At 44.1% G+C, this 18140-nt stretch overlaps 1 protein-coding gene across 1 annotated transcript in view; it reads left to right on the top strand.

Moving 5' to 3' along the window:
- The window catches only part of LOC117379630 (ephrin-A5-like), a 73869-nt gene extending 56266 nt beyond the window's left edge, over positions 1 to 17603 (top strand). The window contains exons 2-5 of the mRNA XM_033976337.2: positions 6264 to 6556; positions 13736 to 13801; positions 14751 to 14822; positions 15143 to 17603. Coding sequence (XP_033832228.1) covers positions 6264 to 6556; positions 13736 to 13801; positions 14751 to 14822; positions 15143 to 15267 — 556 coding nt within the window. The 3' untranslated portion in view covers positions 15268 to 17603. The remainder of the gene's footprint in view (positions 1 to 6263; positions 6557 to 13735; positions 13802 to 14750; positions 14823 to 15142) is intronic.
- Positions 17604 to 18140: the final 537 nt, after the last annotated feature.

The following is an 18140-nucleotide window of genomic DNA, read 5'->3' as shown; positions in this document are numbered from 1 at the left end:
AATTTTTATTAGATTTTCATTTTAAAAAATTTACCAGATTTTTACCAGCTTTTAATTAGATTTTTAACAGATTTATTTATTTATTTTTTTTTTTTTTACAGATTTTTACTAAATTTTTACTAAATATTTACCAGATTTTTATTAGATTTTTGTTCAATTTTTATCAGATTTTTACCTGTTTTTTTTTCCAGATTTTTATTAGATTTTCATAAAATTTTTTACCAGATTTTTTTTTTACCAGCTTTTTATTCGATTTTTTACAGATTTTTTATCAGATTTTTATTATATTTAAACCTGATTTTTACCTGATATTTACCTTATTTGTCTTAAAACAGAAAAACGGAACTAGTTGATTTTAAAGTTTGCAGTCGTCTAAAGTTCTTCCTCTTTGACCTTATACATTCAGAACATCCTAATGACTCACCATGATGAGTTTATAAACTCGTTTCATGACTCTCACAGACCAGAGCTAAGTTTTGCCGTTAAACGATAAACGACTAGCTGCTAACGCCCACTTCCTGTTTACAGTGTAGATGCAGACACAAACACACGGGGGAAAAATGAGGTACATGACATTTCACCACGAGTGTAAAAGTGCGAGTGTTTGAGGCTCCTCATTAGTGGTTAAGTCCTCTGCCCGTGGACAGGGAGGTCACGGGTTCAAGTCCCCATGTGAAAGTCAGACCTCGAGTCATAAAAAGTGTTCCAGCTGCGCTAAACGGACCGGGTCAGGGAGGAAACGTCACTCCGTCCCACAACTGCACGTATGTTTTTGATGAGACAGAAAATGGTGTAATCTGGGCCGTTTCGACGCTTCAGACTGTGGCGTCGCGTCGGTCGACCTCACGCTCTGTTCTGTGGCGTTCTCCAGATGTCCTGTGTGTTTCAGATGAGATTTCCCCCGCGGCCCGCTCCAACACGGCCCTCAAACCGCACGCTCATGTAGTGTGGGCCGCCCCTCTGGCCCACCGCGCCCCGGCCCACGTGTTCAGGTGCTGATGGGACATTCCCCACATGGGACGGTCCAGCTCCAGCATCGAGGACGTGAGGGACATGACCTGTCCAGGACTGAACCAGGACTGAACCAGGACTAAGCCAGGACTAAAACAGGACTGAACCAGGGCTGAACCGGGACTAAACCAGGACTGAACCAGGACTGAACCAGGACCAAACCAGGACCGAACCAGGACTGAACCAGGACCAAACCAGGACCAAACCAGGACTGAACCAGGACCAAACCAGGACTAAACTGGGTCTAAACTGGGACTAAACCAGGACCAAATCTGGACTAAACCAGGACTAAACCAGGACTGAACCAGGACTAAACCAGGACTGAACCAGGACCAAGCCAGGACTAAACCAGGACCGAACCAGGACTGAACCAGGACCAAACCGGGACTAAACCGGGACTAAATCGGGACTAAATCAGGACTAAACTGGGACCAAACCGGGACCAAACCGGGACTAAACCGGGACCAAACCGGGACTAAACCAGGACTAAACCAGGCCCAATCCAAGTCTTCAGAATGATGATGCGTTGTTATACCGTCTGTCCTTCTTGCTGTCCTTTGACTCCGCCCCTCGTGCGCTCCGTCCTTTGACCCCGCCCCTCGTGCGCTCTGTCCTTTGACTCCGCCCCTCGTGCGCTCCGTCCTTTGACTCCGCCCCTCGTGTTCGTGCACAGATTGAAACTTGAAGCGAATTCGTTTCCTCCTCAAACCTGAGTATCAGGCTCTGTCCCGCTGCGGCGTTTGACCCTCACTCGGGCGGAGGAGGAGGAGGAGGAGGAGGAGGAGGGGGCGCGGGGTCAGAGAAAGCAAACAGCGTCGCCCCCTCTCTGTGAGCGGGGGGATTAGCCCACAGTCCCGCTCTTTCACTGATAAGAGCTTTCAACAGCCAATCAGCTCCGACTAATCCCCCGACAAATGGCCTCGGGATTACGCTGCATTTATTTGCTAATGGTTCATTGTGGGCCCTTCACAGCTGCGGCGTGTTGTGGTTAAGGGGGAGAGGGGGGTCCCACCGTGGACTTTGGCCCCATCTATGGACACGGGACGGGGGCAGAGGGGACAGGCGGGGTTGGGAAGTACTCTAAATACCTTTCAGATATCAGTTACTTCAAAGACACACACTGTAGTGAATCATCGTGCGACGTCGCGGCTCGACTTTTGACGCAATGAAACGATTTACTTTTATATGAAGTTGTTGTGACTTGAGGGAAAGGAAATAAATGCTGGGACGTGTTTATATCGGCTGTTGTATTATCGTATTGAAATCGGTATCGGGACAGACAAAGTTCGATCTGTGCGACAAATGTAAAACGTTTTTTAATCTTTTTTATTTTGTTTGTTTTTTTACACTGCAGTAGAATGAAACTTAATGTGAGGGTCAGAAAAGTGACCTGACTCCACCATGTGACAGAACGAGGGGCAGGAGGAGGCAGGAGGGGGCAGGAGGAGGCAGGAGGGGGCAGGAGGAGGCAGGAGGAGGCTCTGGAGGAGGCTCTGGAGAGGCAGGGAGAGGCTGGGGGAGACGAGGGGAGGCAGGAGGTGACATCGGAGGCTGGAGTGGCAGGTTAGGCAGGGGGAAGCAGGAGGAGGCTGAAGGAGGCAGAAGGAGGTTTTGAGGATTGGAGGAGGCAGGAAGAAGCTCTGGAGGAGACTCTGGAGGAGACTCTGGAGGAGACTCTGGAGGAGACTCTGGAGGAGGCTCTGGAGGAGGCTCAGGAGGAGGCTCTGGAGGAGGCTCAGGAGGAGGCTCAGGAGGAGTCTGACCCACAGACGAGGACCTGACTCTTTTATAACGTTTAATGGAGTTTATTTTATTTTTATTTAAATATTTAGTTTCTTAAATGTTTCTCTTTGACTCGTATTCTGAGTTTTCAAGTCACATTTGCACACGGCAGCGATGCAGTCGGTTTAGCAGTCGCCCTGTAACGAGACGGTTGTTGGTTCAAGCCTTGGCGGACTGTGTCCATGAGCAAGACACTTTGTTAAACTGTAAATGTGGTTTATTGTGTTTATTTTGTCACATGTAGATGGTCAAAAGTATCAAAAATCACAGTTTATTGTCTAAAGAAAGAGTGTTTTTATTTTCATTGTGGTATCGGTATCGAGTATCGAGTATCGGGTATCGAGTGTGGAGTACCCCTGTGGTGTCCAGATGTCGTTGAGGACAGATTGACATGTGCTGTTTGGATCAGTTTGGGCCTGAGGCTAAATCCAGCTCTGGACGCTGCACGAGAGCCTCTGAAACCCGACGCTCTGCAGCACGGGGCACACGGGGTCACTCTGAGGAGCGCCCGCTTTCCCACGCTCTGCCCACACGCAAAGGGTACTCTGTCCACAGGGAACCACGGGGTACTCTGTCCACAGGGAACCACGGGGTACTCTGTCCACAGGGAACCACAGGGTACTCTGTCCACAGGGAACCATAGGGTACTCTGCTGACACACAACCAAAAGGTACTCTGTCCACGCACAACTAAAGGGTACTCTCTCTGTATGCAACGGAAGGGTACTCTGTCCGCACAGAATCAAAATGTACTCTGTTCACACGAAACCAAGGGGTACTCTGTCCATAAGCACCCAGGGGTACTCTGTCCATAAGCACCCAGGGGTACTCTTTCATATAACCAAAAACACCAGTAGCATCTTTAAATCTCTCCTTAGCTAACCTCATGGAGCCTACAGCGTGGTGTTCGCTCAGACGTCTTTGGTCGTGGCGGCGGGTGCTCGTGAGGACCATCGCGTTGTGTGTGTGTTGTGTGTTGTGTGTGTGGTGTGTGTTGTGTGTGTGTGTTGTGTGTGTTGTGTGTGTGTGTCGACATCGGCTTAAGGACTTTATATTGATGTACTGTAGATTCTTGAACCCCCCAAAAGAGCCGTAAACTCAGAGGAGCAGAGTGAGGAGGAGGAGCAGCGTGAGGAGGAGCAGCGTGACGAGGAGGAGCAGATCACATGTCCAGAGGCAGGTCGGACTCCAGCTGGACACATCTGCAGGGCATCTGGAGTAACACAAAGAAACACACTCTGATCAGTATCAAGTCAAGTGAGACAAATAGTGTCAAAGAATCAGATACTAATCGATACTGAACCTAGTATCGAAACGAGATTCGAGCGAGAATTAAGGACGCCTCCTCCTCGCACCTCCTCCTCGCGCCTCCTCCTCGCCCTCCATCATCAGGGTTAAACGTGAAACTGGAGCCCTCAACACCCAGGGTCCTCTGTCTGCTCCTCTGACTCTCTCCTCCGTCTCCCTCCTCCTCTCCTCTCCTCCTCTGTCTCTCCTCCTCTGTCTCTCTCCTCCTCTGTCTCTCCTCCCCTCCTCCTCTGTTCATATTCTGTCTGGGGTCACACTCTCACTCTCTGACTTCCTGATCCCTGAGGCACTTCCTCCCCCCGCTGAGCTGTCAATCACCTCCTCAGAGGAGGCGCGGCCTGGCGCTGGTGCGACTCTAAAGTGGATTTCCTCTTTGTGTCGGGACGTCCCTGGACGGGAGGAGCAGCTCCACACTCAAAAGTCCCTGTTACTAGTCAAAACAAACATAATGGCCTCCCCAGTGTTTGGAGTAGTACTTTACCCAAATACTTTTGAGGACTGTTATTTTGAAGTAACGTTACTCTTGAGTAAAAGTTTTGCGCAGTGGTCAGGACATTTTTGCCGCAGATGCTAAAGCTGCACTATGTAACATTTCCACCACTTGCTTGTTTCCGTGGAGCTTTTAGTGGTTTGCCTGAAATGTTCCACCATATGGCATTAAACGTGTCCATTTTGCCTTCGTTCAGTTCATACATGTGTAAAAACGTGTGTTCTTATTGTGAGCAGGTTTGCCTCTACACAGATCTGACGTGTAACTCGACCCAGCGGCGTCTGCTTGTTTCCGTGGAGATGGACACGTGTATTTGTGCAGTGTGGAACATTTCAGATAAAGCAGTGGCATTTCCATAAAGAACAGAAGAAAAGTTACACAGTGAAGCTTTGTCCAACTCCAGTGTTTTACTGAACTGGACATGGGGACGTTTTATTGTATTTTCCTGTCTCTGTCCTCCTCTGTCTCTCCTCCTCTGTCTCTCTCCTCCTCTGTCTCTCCTCCTCTCCTCTCCTCTCCTCTCCTCCTCTGTCTCTCTCCTCCTCCTCTCCTCCCGTCTCCTCCTCTGTCTCTCTCCTCCTCTCCCTCTCCTCCTGTCTCTCTCCTCCTGTCTCTCTCCTCCTCTCCCTCTCCTCCTGTCTCTCTCCTCTTCTCCTCCTCTGTCTCTCTCCTCTCCTCCTCTCCTCTCCACCTGTCTCTCTCCTCCTCTCCTCCTCTCCTCTCCTCCTCTGTCTCTCCTCCTCTGTCTCTCCTCCTCTGTCTCTCTCCTCCACAAGAAAAGTTACACGGTGAATCTTTGTCCTACTCCAGTGTTTTACTGTACTGGACATGGGGACATTTTATCGTATTTTCCTGTGTCTCTCCTCCTCTGTGTCTCTCGTCCTCTGTCTCTCTCCTCCTCTGTCTCTCTCCTCCTCTGTCTCTCCTCCTCTGTCTCTCCTCCTCTGTCTCTCTCCTCCTCTGTCTCTCTCCTCTCCTCCTCTGTCTCTCTCCTCTCCTCTCCTCCTCTGTCTCTCCTCCTCTGTCTCTCTCCTCCTCTGTCTCTCTCCTCTCCTCCTCTGTCTCTCTCCTCTCCTCTCCTCCTCTGTCTCTCCTCCTCTGTCTCTCTCCTCTCCTCTCCTCCTGTCTCTCTCCTCCTCTCCTCTCCTCCTCTGTCTCTCTCCTCCTCTGTTTTACTGGACATGGGGACATTTATCGTACTTTCCTGCTCGTTTTACACTGATGATGTTTTTATGATGTCATTGTGATAAAAGTTTTCAGTGTGTTCAGCTGAGGGACCGGGGCTAAATCTGCTACAAATCACCTTTTCTTTTGTGAGACTAATGACTTTGTGCACGGTCCCTGACAAATAAAGAATAAAAGAAAGACACGACTAGCCCCGCCCCCGTGAGCCCATCCCAGGTCTCGAGAGTTCCAGACCCTTTGGAAGATCGTACCTCGCTTTGGACGCCTAAAAGAGGGCGGCACGGAGCGATTTACGCCATATCGGCTCTACGGAAACGAGGCTAATACATATATCTGTGCTCTGAGTCCGGTTGTCGCTGCTGCTGATGTAATCCGTGTTTATATTTCCTTCAGTTTTTCCTCTTTGTTTTGTCAGTTTCATTTTTAACGTCGATATTCCACAATCCCCCGCTCGCGTTAAGCTCCGCCCTCTGTCCGTGTGGTTGCAGGTTCTATCGCGGGGACTATCACGTGGACGTGTGCATAAACGACTACATGGACATCTTCTGCCCGCACTACCTGAGCCCCATGGCCAACGAGCGGGCGGAGCGCTACATCCTGTACATGGTCAACTACGACGGGTACACGTCCTGCGACCACACGGGGAAAGGGTTCAAGCGCTGGGAGTGTAACCGGCCCCTGTCCCCCAACGGGCCCCTCAAGTTCTCTGAGAAGTTCCAGCTCTTCACCCCCTTCTCCCTGGGCTTTGAGTTCCGCCCGGGCAGAGAGTACTACTATATCTGTAAGTACTACAAACATATACACTACTATATCTGTAAGTACTGCAAACATATACACTACTATATCTGTAAGTACTGCAAACATATACACTACTATATCTGTAAGTACTGCAAACATATACACTACTATATCTGTAAGTACTGCAAACATATACACTACTATATCTGTAAGTACTGCAAACATATACACTACTACATCTGTAAGTACTACAAACATATACACTACTACATCTGTAAGTACTACAAACATGTACACTACTATATCTGTAAGTACTGTAAACATATACACTACTATATCTGTAAGTACTGCAAACATATACTCTACTACAAACATATACACTACATCTGTGAGTACTACATAAACATCTATACATAAACATCTATACATACACACATGCACATACACTCAGGCAGAGAGTACTACTACATCTGTGAGTACTACTACCCCCCCCCCCCCCCCCCCCCCCACACACACACACACACACACACACACACACACACACACACACGTCTGTGTTTTGTAGGAGAATCGGCTCCACGTTGATTTTCTGGGAGGTCAAATATTTTTTAAACGGTTCATTTTATCTCATTCCAGACATTTTTTTGTTGGTGACATCATGTTTTTCATTTTTTTGCAGAGAACATTTTATTTTTCTCCTAAATTGTTGATGAGATTGTGGTGTTCAAGAGTGTTCAGGAGTGTTCAGGAGTGTTCAGGAGTGTTCAGGGGTGTTGAGTGTTCAGGGGTGTGTATCATCAGAGTTAAACATTATTGTGGCGCCGGGTTCAGTTTTATAACTTTAATGTTGTTTTTCCTGATTTCTCTCACATTTCACAGCTGTGACGACTCTGTCCTCAAATAAATAAATAAATAAATAAATAAATAATTCAAACTTTGAGTCTGATTTAAACAGTTTCGTCCAAACTCTGACTCATGACTCTGAACATTTAAAACCACGATTCAGTCCCAGGTTCAGTCCAGGACAAACGTGGAAACATGAGGCTGTTTGAGATCAGACGACTCTCGATCCCCCGACATCGAAGAACATGGACGTGTGTGTGTGTGTGTGTTTGTGTGTGTATAGACGTGTGTACACACACGTCTATACACACACACACGTCTCCTCAAACACACACACACAATCTGTTATTTTGACCATTGCTGAGATTTGTTCTATTCAAATATTAAATTAGTTTTGGTTGATTGGTTTGGTTGGTTCATTGTGTTTTGGTTGTGTTTCGCTTGTTTTGGTTGTGTTTTAGTTCTTTCGGTTGTTTTAGTTGTGTTTTGGTTGTTTTGGTTGTGTTTTGGTTGTTTCAGTTGTGTTTTAGTTGTGTTTTGGTTGTTTCAGTTGTGTTTTAGTTGTGTTTTGGTTGTGTTTTAGTTGTGTTTTAGTTGTGTTTTGGTTGTGTTTTAGTTGTGTTTTAGTTGTGTTTTGGTTGTTTCAGTTGTGTTTCCGTCGCTCTGGGGGTTTTCAAAGCCCATTTGGCTGAAAACAGCAGCTCCATCTGGCAACACCAGAGACTAAAAGACGACGGCAGAATTTCCTTCAAACTAAAATGTGGTGGATGATCTGGTGTCGACCAAACGGCTCGAGTCTGAGTCTGGTCTGAGTCTGGTCCGAGTCGAGTCTGGTCTGAGTCCGGTCCTGAGTCGAGTCTGGTCTGAGTCCGGTCCTGAGTCCGGTCCTGAGTCCGGTCCTGAGTCCGGTCCTGAGTCCGGTCCTGAGTCCGGTCCTGAGTCCGGTCCTGAGTCCGGTCCTGAGTCCGAGTCCAGTCTGAGTCTGGGTCTGAGTCTGGGTCTGAGTCTGGGTCTGAGTCTGGTCTGAGTCTGGTCTGAGTCTGGTCTGAGTCCGGTCTGAGTCCGGTCTCCTCTGGACCTGCCTCGTGTTTATCAGTCCGTCTCCGTCTCCAAAACTGGCTCCTGCCAAACCGCCGTTACTCACACTAATGTTGATATTACGTCAGGTCCGGGTCTAATCCCACTTTTGTTTGGGTTTAGACCTCGGCCAGTCCTGGTTTAGTTCTGAGAAAAGCCCTGATTTTAGTCTGAGTCCAGTCCTGTTTTTAGTCCTGTGTGGGACCTGTTCAGGTCCTGGTTTAGACCGGGTTTTTTCATAGTTTTAGTCCTGCGTTAGACCTGTTTTAGTCCGTTTTTTTTTTTTTTTTTTCATTTTGGTCGTTTTTCGTTTTAGTCCTGGTCTGACCCTGATTCAATCTATTATAGTCTGGTTTTAGTCCTGGCATAGTCCTGTTTTAGCCTGTTTTAGTCTTTATTTTTAGTCATTTTTTAGTCCGGTTTTAGTCCTTTTTTAGTCTGGTTTTAGTCCTGTGCTAGACTTGTTCGAGTCCTGGTTTAGACCTGGCTTAGACCTGATTTAGTCCATTATATTCTGCTTTTAGTCCTGGCTTAGTCCTGGACGGCCCCTTTACGCTGATCAGTTCTACACATTACACAGATCTTTACTGTTCTTTATGCTGCCACCTGCCGTCTCCATGGAGATTCTGATGTTCCACTGTGTTTCATAAAACTTCCATGTGGCTTTCATTAAATTAAGACTTTTTATTGTTCAAAAACACTTTACAAGAAGCATTTCTACCCTGAACAGGTCACCTCTCCACAGATGTGACCTGTAACTTGGCCTGGCGGGGTCTTGTGCTTGTCTTAATGGAGAGACTTAATGCCGTACTATGGAACATCGCAGGCAAAGCAATAAACTCTGGGAAAATGAATGAATGAAACTGTAGTGTGGATTTTTAGGCGAACCAGCTATGTGCTAATACCCACAATGCAATTCTATTATTATTATTTTTTCTTTTATTATTATTATTATTTTTATTATTATTTATTTTATTTTTTTTTATTATTATTTTTATTTTTATTATTGATATTAATTATTTTTTTTTATTTTTATTATTGATATTTATTATTATATTTATGTATTTATATTTGTTTTATTTTTTCATGTATATTTTTTTTGTTATATATATATTTTTGTTTACTTTCTTTTTAGTCCAAAAACTTAAAATAATTTCTCAGACTTTTATGATACTTTGCAGTTTATAAAGCTCAAAACTGTTCTCCCTAGTTTCCCTGAAGCAGATTTTTATGGCACGTTCAAACTCTCAAACTCTGTGGGAAAATAAACGGGGGATTTTTCTGTGTCTCTCCGACATCTGGCCCGAGTCCGGCCGCTCGAGGCCAAACCCTGCTCTCCGTCGTCTGTCAGAGCCTTGTTCTCCTGCGATTCTCCTCTTCGCCAAACGACTCCAGCAGCAGAGAGAAGCTCCTCAGGGAGAACTCACAATACGCAGAATTCACGACTCCGGCGGCTCCGGGGAATCAGGAGATCGGATGAGACGCTGCTTTATGCATCGAGACACAATTAACTCGGTGTTTTCAGGTTTTTAGTCTCGGGTTTAGACCAGATTTAGACCCGGTTCACACTCGGTTCAGACTCAGTTTGTTTAGTTCTGTGTTAAGATCCTGGCTTAGACTGAAAGATTTTAAGATTGTTAGTGCATCTTAAGAAAGTTGAGTCATTTTTGAGCTTTTATTAAAGTCGGACTAAATGCCTCAGCTCTTCCCACAACCGTGAGTCTTGCGTGATGTCATATAGTACTTGAAATTGCATTGTTTTTGGACAAAACGCTGCAAAAAGTCGATTTAGTCTATACTTACATTTTAACAGCACATTTTATCATCATCATTATTATTTTATTCTTTTTTTTATTATTACAATTATTATTTTTTTATTATCATCATTATTATTGTATTTTTATTTTATTTTTATTACCATTATTATTTTTTATTATCATTATTTTTTTATTATTCTGTTTTTATTATTACCGTTATTATTTTGTATTATATTATTATTATTTTATTTGTATTTTATTATTATTATTTTATTTGTATTTTTTATTATCATCATTATTATTATTTTATTTTTATTACCGTTATTATTTTTATTATCATTATTATTATTATTTTATTTGTATTTTATTATTATGATTTTATTATTCTATTTTTATTATCATTATTATTTTATTTTTATTACCATTATTATTTTTTGCTATCATTATTATTATTATTTTATTTGTATTTTATTATTATTATTTTATTATTCTATTTTTATTATCATCATTATTTTATTTTATTACCATTATTATTTTTTATTATCATTATTATTATTATTTTATTTGTAATTTATTTTTTTATTATTATTATTTTATTATTCTATTTTTATTATTATTATTTACATTTTATTTTTTTTATTACTTTTTTTAATTGAGAGCGCCACCTGCTGGTCTCATAGATATTTTAGTTTTTTCTCTGGAACGTTCCTAATCTTACATATTTTATCTTATCATCTGCTCGTCATTTTTTTGGAGATAAATTGTCTGAAAACCAAACCAAACGACCGAATCTCCGTGGAGATCAGAGCGACTCGGGGCTTCCATCTGAAAACGACGTAGTGCAGCTTTAAGTGAAAGTCATAAACAAAAAATGCAGTTTGATGGTTTGTTTGTTTTTTTGTTTGACTGGAGGCTCTGGAAATATTTTTGCTTAAACTTGTTTGTTAATTCCAAGTTTTCTGAAGTAAAAATCCGATCGTGAGCGTCTGACGTCGGGTCGAGTGTTTTCTCAGCTGCACAGACTCTCACAGCTGAAGCTCCAGTCCGGTGTCGTTTCCTGCGAATATGAGGCTCATCGTGACAAATTAAATTACACGTAGACCACGCGCGAGGCTACTGCCGACACGCTAAGCTACAACTAAAAACACGGACTCCAAAAACGTCCGTCCAAACCTCTCAGACACAACGTTTTCTTAGATTCTTCGATCACTCGGCTGCGGCGTCTGGCACAGGTCAGATCGAGTCAAATATGTCGAAAAAAACACTTTTAAAAACACATTTTCTTTGCACGTTTTGTCGCTGAAGTAAAAGTACAAACACTGCAGCAAAAAAATAATAATAAAGTAAAAGTATCACATGAAAAAATGGAAGTAATCCAAGTATTTCGTGCAGATTTTGAGTCTTTAAAGCTTCAAATGTGGTGATTTTGACACAGATTTGAGCTGAATTTTTAACAGAAACGACTGAATCGATCGTTTTTTCCAGCTGTTTTTATTTGTTTTTTTGTTTTTTTTGCTCAAATGCTCAGACTTTTCAGAAGGTCTCGCACAATAATAAAAAAATACTTAAACTTTTCAGGCCAGTTTAAAAATCTAGTGCAGTAGAAAGTACAGATACTGTTCTCAAATGTAGTAGAAAAAGTAAAAAGTATCCACTGTGAAAAGTACTTATGTAAAGAACAGATTCATGAAAATAAAAACATTCGTTCATTCGTTCCATGTTTATTGTTACGTTGGTTCTTATTTTCCTCCATTGGTACAGATCTAAACTACAGGGTGAGACGTTTTTTATGCAGAATAAGCCCCACGGAGACACAGGGAGGGCATCTGACATAGTTCATAGTTTTAGTCCTGGTCTGACCCTGGTTCAGTCTATTATAGTTTGGTTTTAGTCCTGGCATAGTCCTGTTTTAAACATTTTTAGTCCTTTTTTTAGTCCAGTTTTAGTCTGGGTTTTAGTCCTGGCATAGTCCTGTTTTAAACTTTTTTAATTCCTTTTTTTAGTCCGGTTTTAGTATTTTTTTTAGTCCCATTTTATTCCTTTTTTATTCCTTTTTTAGTCCAGTTTCAGTCCTTTTTTAGTCCTTTAGTCCAGTTTTAGTCCTTTTTTAGTCCAGTTTTAGACCTTTTTTAGTCCAGTTTTAGACCTTTTTTAGTCCAGTTTTAGTCCTTTTTTAGTCCAGTTTTAGTCCTTTAGTCCAGTTTTAGTCCTTTTTAGTCCAGTTTTAGTCCTTTTTTAGTCCAGTTTTAGTCCTTTAGTCCAGTTTTAGTCCTTTTTTAGTCCAGTTTTAGTCCTTTTTTAGTCCAGTTTTAGTCCTTTTTAGTCCAGTTTTAGTCCTTTTTTAGTCCAGTTTTAGTCCTTTAGTCCAGTTTTAGTCCTTTTTTAGTCCAGTTTTAGTCCTTTTTTAGTCCAGTTTTAGTCCTTTTTTAGTCCAGTTTTGTACGTGGAATCATCCAGTTTTAGTCCAGCTTTAGTCCCTTTTTACTCCCTTTTTACTCCAGTTTCAGTCCTTTTTTCGTCCTTTTCTAGTCCAGTTTTAGTCCACTTTCAGTCTGGTTTTCGTCCTTTTCTAGTCTGGTTTCACTCCTTTTTCAGAACAAGTCGCTAGAACGAATAAGAAGTGATTTGTGATTTTCTGTTAAACTCACGGAACGACTCTGACAGCGCCGGGTCTGCGGAGAGCCAGGTCAAAGGTCAAAGGTCGCACACATGACGGAGCGGCTCACTGTTGTTTCTGCTGAGCCCGGAGAGACCGTCTTAATCTCAGGGATCTAGATCGATCTGGGTCTGAGACGGTGAGAGCGTCTGCAGACAAAGACGCTCCTCATCAGACCCAACACGTCATATCTGCCGTCGGGACCCAGCACAGGGGATTTGGGATTTTTCTGATTCATCACTGGTGGAATCTGTAGCTTCTTTAGTCCCTGTGTAGTTTAGTCCTCACTTAGTCCTCATTTAGTCCTGGTCTACTCCTAGTTTAGTCCTGGTCTACTCCTGGTTTAGTCCTGATTTAGTCCTGATTTGGTCCTGGTCTTCTCCTGGTTTAGTCCTGATTTAGTCCTGATTTAGTCCTGGTCTTCTCCTGGTTTAGTCCTCGTTTAGTCCTCACTTAAGTCCCGCTTTAGTCTTCATTTAGACCCCGTTTAGTCCTCAATTAGTCTCGGTTTATTCCCAGTGTAGTCCTAGTTTAGTCCCGGTTTAGTCCCTGGTTTAGTCCTGGTTTTGCCCCTGGTTTAGTCCTGGTTTAGTCCCGGTTTAGTCCTGGTTTAGTCCATGTGGCTCACACTCGTTGCTGCTCATGACTCGTGTGTGAAGCGTGTGTTAGAACATGTGACCTGTTTCCATGGAGACGGGCTGATCCTCACAGAGGCAGAGAGCACGACCTGGAGCACGACCTGAAGTCTGAGTCTCAGTGCTAAAGGTCCAGTTTAGGCTCTGGTCACTCAGGGACTTTATGAGACTTTAAATCACAGGGGCCTCACATGTGCTGCCCTCTGGTGGTGAGAGTGAAGAGACGAGTCTGATCGTCCTGTTTGTGTCCACAGCTCCAATGACCGACGAGACACGGAGACGCAGCTGCCTACGCCTCAAAGTGTTTGTGAGACACGCAGGTAACGACAACACACACACACACATACACAACAACACACACACACAGGTAACGACACACACACACGGGTAACACTAATATAGACACATACACGCGCACACACACCCCCACACACACAGGTAACGACAACACACATACACACACAGGTAACAACAACACACACACGGGTAACACTAACACATACATGCATGCACACACACAGGTAACACCAACACACAGACACACGCAGGTAACAACAACAACACACACGGGTAACACCAACACACAAACGCACGGGTAACACTAACACACACACATACACGCACGCACACACACAAGTAACACCAACACGCACACATACACACACACACGGGTAGCACCAACACACACACGCAGGTAACACATACACGCACAGGTAACACCAACACACACTGGTAAAACACACACACGGATAACAACAACACGCACACACACAGACAGGAAACACCAACACACATGTATGCAGGTAACGTCAACACACACACACACGGGCAACGTTAACACACACACATATGCAGGAAACATTAGCGCGCACACACACAAGTAACACACACAAGCTCGCAGGGACCACTAACACACACAGATGCGCACACACAGGTCATAGTAAAACACACGCACATACACACGGGTAACCATAACACACACACACGTATCACTAACACACACACACACACACAGGTCATAGTGACAGTTTTTCTTGTGTCTAAAAACAGAGTCAGTGATTTCATAAAACTAAAGTGAAATAATAAAATAAACCCACAATGTGCTAAAAGATTAAATGAACAATAACTCAAACTATTTATACATTTACACACATTTATTTAAGAGTTCATTTACACACACACACACACACACACACACACTTTAGAGCCGCGTCGTTAAACTGAATCTTCATATTTCACTTGTGACACTCAGACTCTGTTCTGTTTCAGACAACTGTGTGCGCAGCTCGGGGTCAGTGCAGGAGGTGGAGAGCGACCAGAGCAACTACCTGGAGCCCCGAGGTGAGGCGCTCTCTGTCGTCACACACAACATGTTTATTTTATTTTAATTTTTTTATTTGATTTATCACGATTCAGTTTGACAAACGGAGAGAAGAACCAAACACAAACGGCTAAAATAAATCACTGCAATTTGCTAATTATGATAAAATAAAATAAAACGTATTTATTTTATTTCACACAAAGGATAATTTTTATAATTTCCACCAAAAATATAAACCACTTCCCTAAATTAGAATTTTTTTTTTTTTTTTTTAAATTATTTATTTTTTGGCATAACTTTGTTCCGATCTTGACGTGCACCTCCTCGTTTCTCCTTCCAGACGGCACCAGTCACGAGCCGCCCGAACCGTCCCGCCATGACTTCAACTCCGCCCACCGAGTCTCCGCCCGCTCGCTCATCATAAGCTCCGCCCTCTTCCTGCTGGCGGCCATCTTGTCCTCATAGCGCCACCTTTTTACGCCTGGGAGAAGGACTTTCCCCCCCGAACCCTTTCCCCTTTTTTTCCGGAGCACTTTTTTTAAAAACACATGTCTCGGGGAACGCGAGGCAGAGTAAAGACTTCAACGGCGAAGCGAGGAAAAAAATAAAATAAAACAAACATAATAACTTTTTTTTGTAGCGATGGATGTGAACTGACCGGTCGCCATTTTTGAGAACTTTTCGATATTAAACCACGCGCCACAATCACTCATTTTGTCCACTAAGAAGCACACTAATATCTTTGGAAGTTTACAGACTTTTAATCACTCGTTTTTACGTTTTAACTCGAAGAACTTTGAAGATTTGGGACTGCGGCGGCGGTGCGGACGATCGGCGGACTGTACTCAGGGTCCAGGAGTCGCGGGGGGAAAAGCAGCAGCAGCAGCAGCCACTTCGTTGTACAGAAACTAAAATGTTGTGTTGTTGTTTTTTTTATTTATTGTGTTGTGCCATTTTGCGTTGTAGCCTCACACACGTAGGAATGCAATAAGAACGTGACCGTGTCGTGTTTCTGTCGGACTGTGCGGGAGCGGTCGACTGGTGTTAGCTCGTTTTAGCGTCGTGTCGGAGGAGTAAAGGTCAAAGTGCAGGGATTACGTGTTTTATACTTGTAGTAGTATTGCAGTATTATCATAGTGCAATATGTGAGTACGGAGAGGAGAGACGGCGATGGGGCGGGGTTAGAAAAGAGCGGCGCAGCGGAGAAGGTCTGCGATATTGAGATTAGCGATGTTTTAATATGTGCACAGGCATAAAATATTACCCTGGTTTAGTCCTGGTTTAGTCCTGGTTTAGTCCTGGTTTAGTCCTGGTTTAGTCCTGGTTTAGTCTCTGGTTCAGACGTGGTTTAGTACTGGAACGGTGCCTGGCTGAGTCCCAGTTGAGTCCTGGTTGAATCCTGGCTCAGTCCCAGCTCGGTCCCGGCTCAATACCTGATTTAATCCCGGCTGAGTCCCGGCTGAGTCCCGGCTGAGTCCCGGCTGAGTCCCGGCTGAGTCCCGGCTCAGTCCCGGCTCAGTCCCGGCTCAGTCCCGGCTCAGTCCCGGCTCAGTCCCGGCTCAGTCCCGGCTCAGTCCCGGCTCAGTCCCGGCTCAGTCCCGGCTCAGTCCCGGCTCAGTCCCGGCTCAGTCCCAGCTCAGTCCCGGCTCAGTCCCTGACTTAAACCTTTGTTAGACCTGGTTCAGTCCCGGCTCGGTTCTTGTTCAGTCCCAGCTTGGTCCTGGCTCGGTGCCTGACTTAAACCCGTCTTAGACCTGGTTCAGTCCCGGCTCGGTCCCAGTTGAGTCCTGGTTCAGTCCCGGCTCAGTTCCAGCTCGGTCCTTGTTTGGTCCTTGTTCGGTCCTGGCTTGGTCCCGTCTTAGTCCTGGTTCAGTCCTGGTTTATTTTCACTGTCAAAAACTCAGCTGAAACTAAAATAAAAACCAAGGCTAATTTAGGATTTAAAATAATTTCATTTCTGTCAGAGGTTTCTATCAAGATTTATTTAGTTTGTTGCAAAATATCGATTCTCTGTCAGCCAATATCGCGATACCGAGGCCTGTATTATAAAATGACTTGTCTGTGATCTAACGATTGTTTCGTCAAAGATGCACGATGTAACTCTTCTGCACGTCTCCACGGTGATAGATACGTTTAAAGCCATACTGCGGAAGATTCCAGACAGAGCATCTCCATGGAGACGAGGTCAGGGCTGGGGTCTCATTCCCGTGACGCCGTTAGGATTAAACAGCCACTTCCTGATTCACAAAATTTCTCCTGAACGCGGCTTTATGCTCAGACACACTTAGCCCCGCCCACGCCTCCTATTGGTCGATGTCGGAGTGAGTGACAGCTGGATGAGCCAATCACAATGAAGCATCAGAGGAAGAACAGGGTTGGCGGATATTTACCTCTTAAACGCAACTTTTACATGAATTTAAATGAAATTATTACGATTGTTTTTGACATATCGCCCTAACTCAACGCAAGAAAAGTTCCGTAGTGCACCTTTACCCGCCCCGGCCTCATTTACAGCGGACTTTACGGTGGCCAGTCTCTGCTCCTCCCTCCCCACAGTCTCCTCACTCACGTTTAATACAATCACATTAAAACGGAATAGATTTTTTGCCGTTTGTTTTAACAGAAGAAGCTCGTTTATCAGGGAGAGTTTTGTGTTACTGTAACCGGACTCACTCGCGTAGTTTTGAGTATCGTCGAGATGATGAAGATGAGACGTTTTGTGGATGTTTGACCATGGAGTTGAAGCACTGTCATAACACACTGTTGTACATAAAGTTTCTACTGTTCAGGGATGTGACCAGAACGTGTGTTTGTGTCTGTTTTTGTGTGATTTTTACTTTAAAAAAACGTGAAAAACAAGTCATTTCACTCACTTTATGCAGTCAGAACATCCTCATTATTCACAGCGATGAGTTTATAAGCACTTTGAACAACTTTTAGAGACCGGAGTGGAGCTTTGCCGTCAAAAACTAGCATGCTAACTGCACATTATGGGATAAAACATCAATCACGGAAATCAGAAAGGGAACTACAGCTAAATACTTTTGGTTATAGATTGATGATTGACTCCAAAATGGGTCAAACGCACACGAGAGCTTGAAGTTTTTTGAAAAATAGGTGTAAATTCTCGCTCTGTTAGCAGCTCGAGCTAAAGTTAGCGGCTAATGCTAGCAACTCCACGCAGCACTGGTTTATTTAAAGTGTTTTTTTTCATAATCAGGACCAGCAGTGAGATAAACGAAAGCTTCATCTGCTTCATTCAGTCGTGTTGTGTCCAGTTAAAGTCCCGTCTCTGTCCCGCTGCTGTTTATACGACTCTCCCAGTGCATTGTGGGATA

This window comes from Periophthalmus magnuspinnatus, chromosome 12 (assembly GCF_009829125.3).
Source record: "Periophthalmus magnuspinnatus isolate fPerMag1 chromosome 12, fPerMag1.2.pri, whole genome shotgun sequence".
Lineage (NCBI taxonomy): Eukaryota > Metazoa > Chordata > Actinopteri > Gobiiformes > Gobiidae > Periophthalmus > Periophthalmus magnuspinnatus.
Note: the sequence above shows the minus strand (reverse complement) of the source record. Positions and strands in the feature narration are given on the sequence as shown.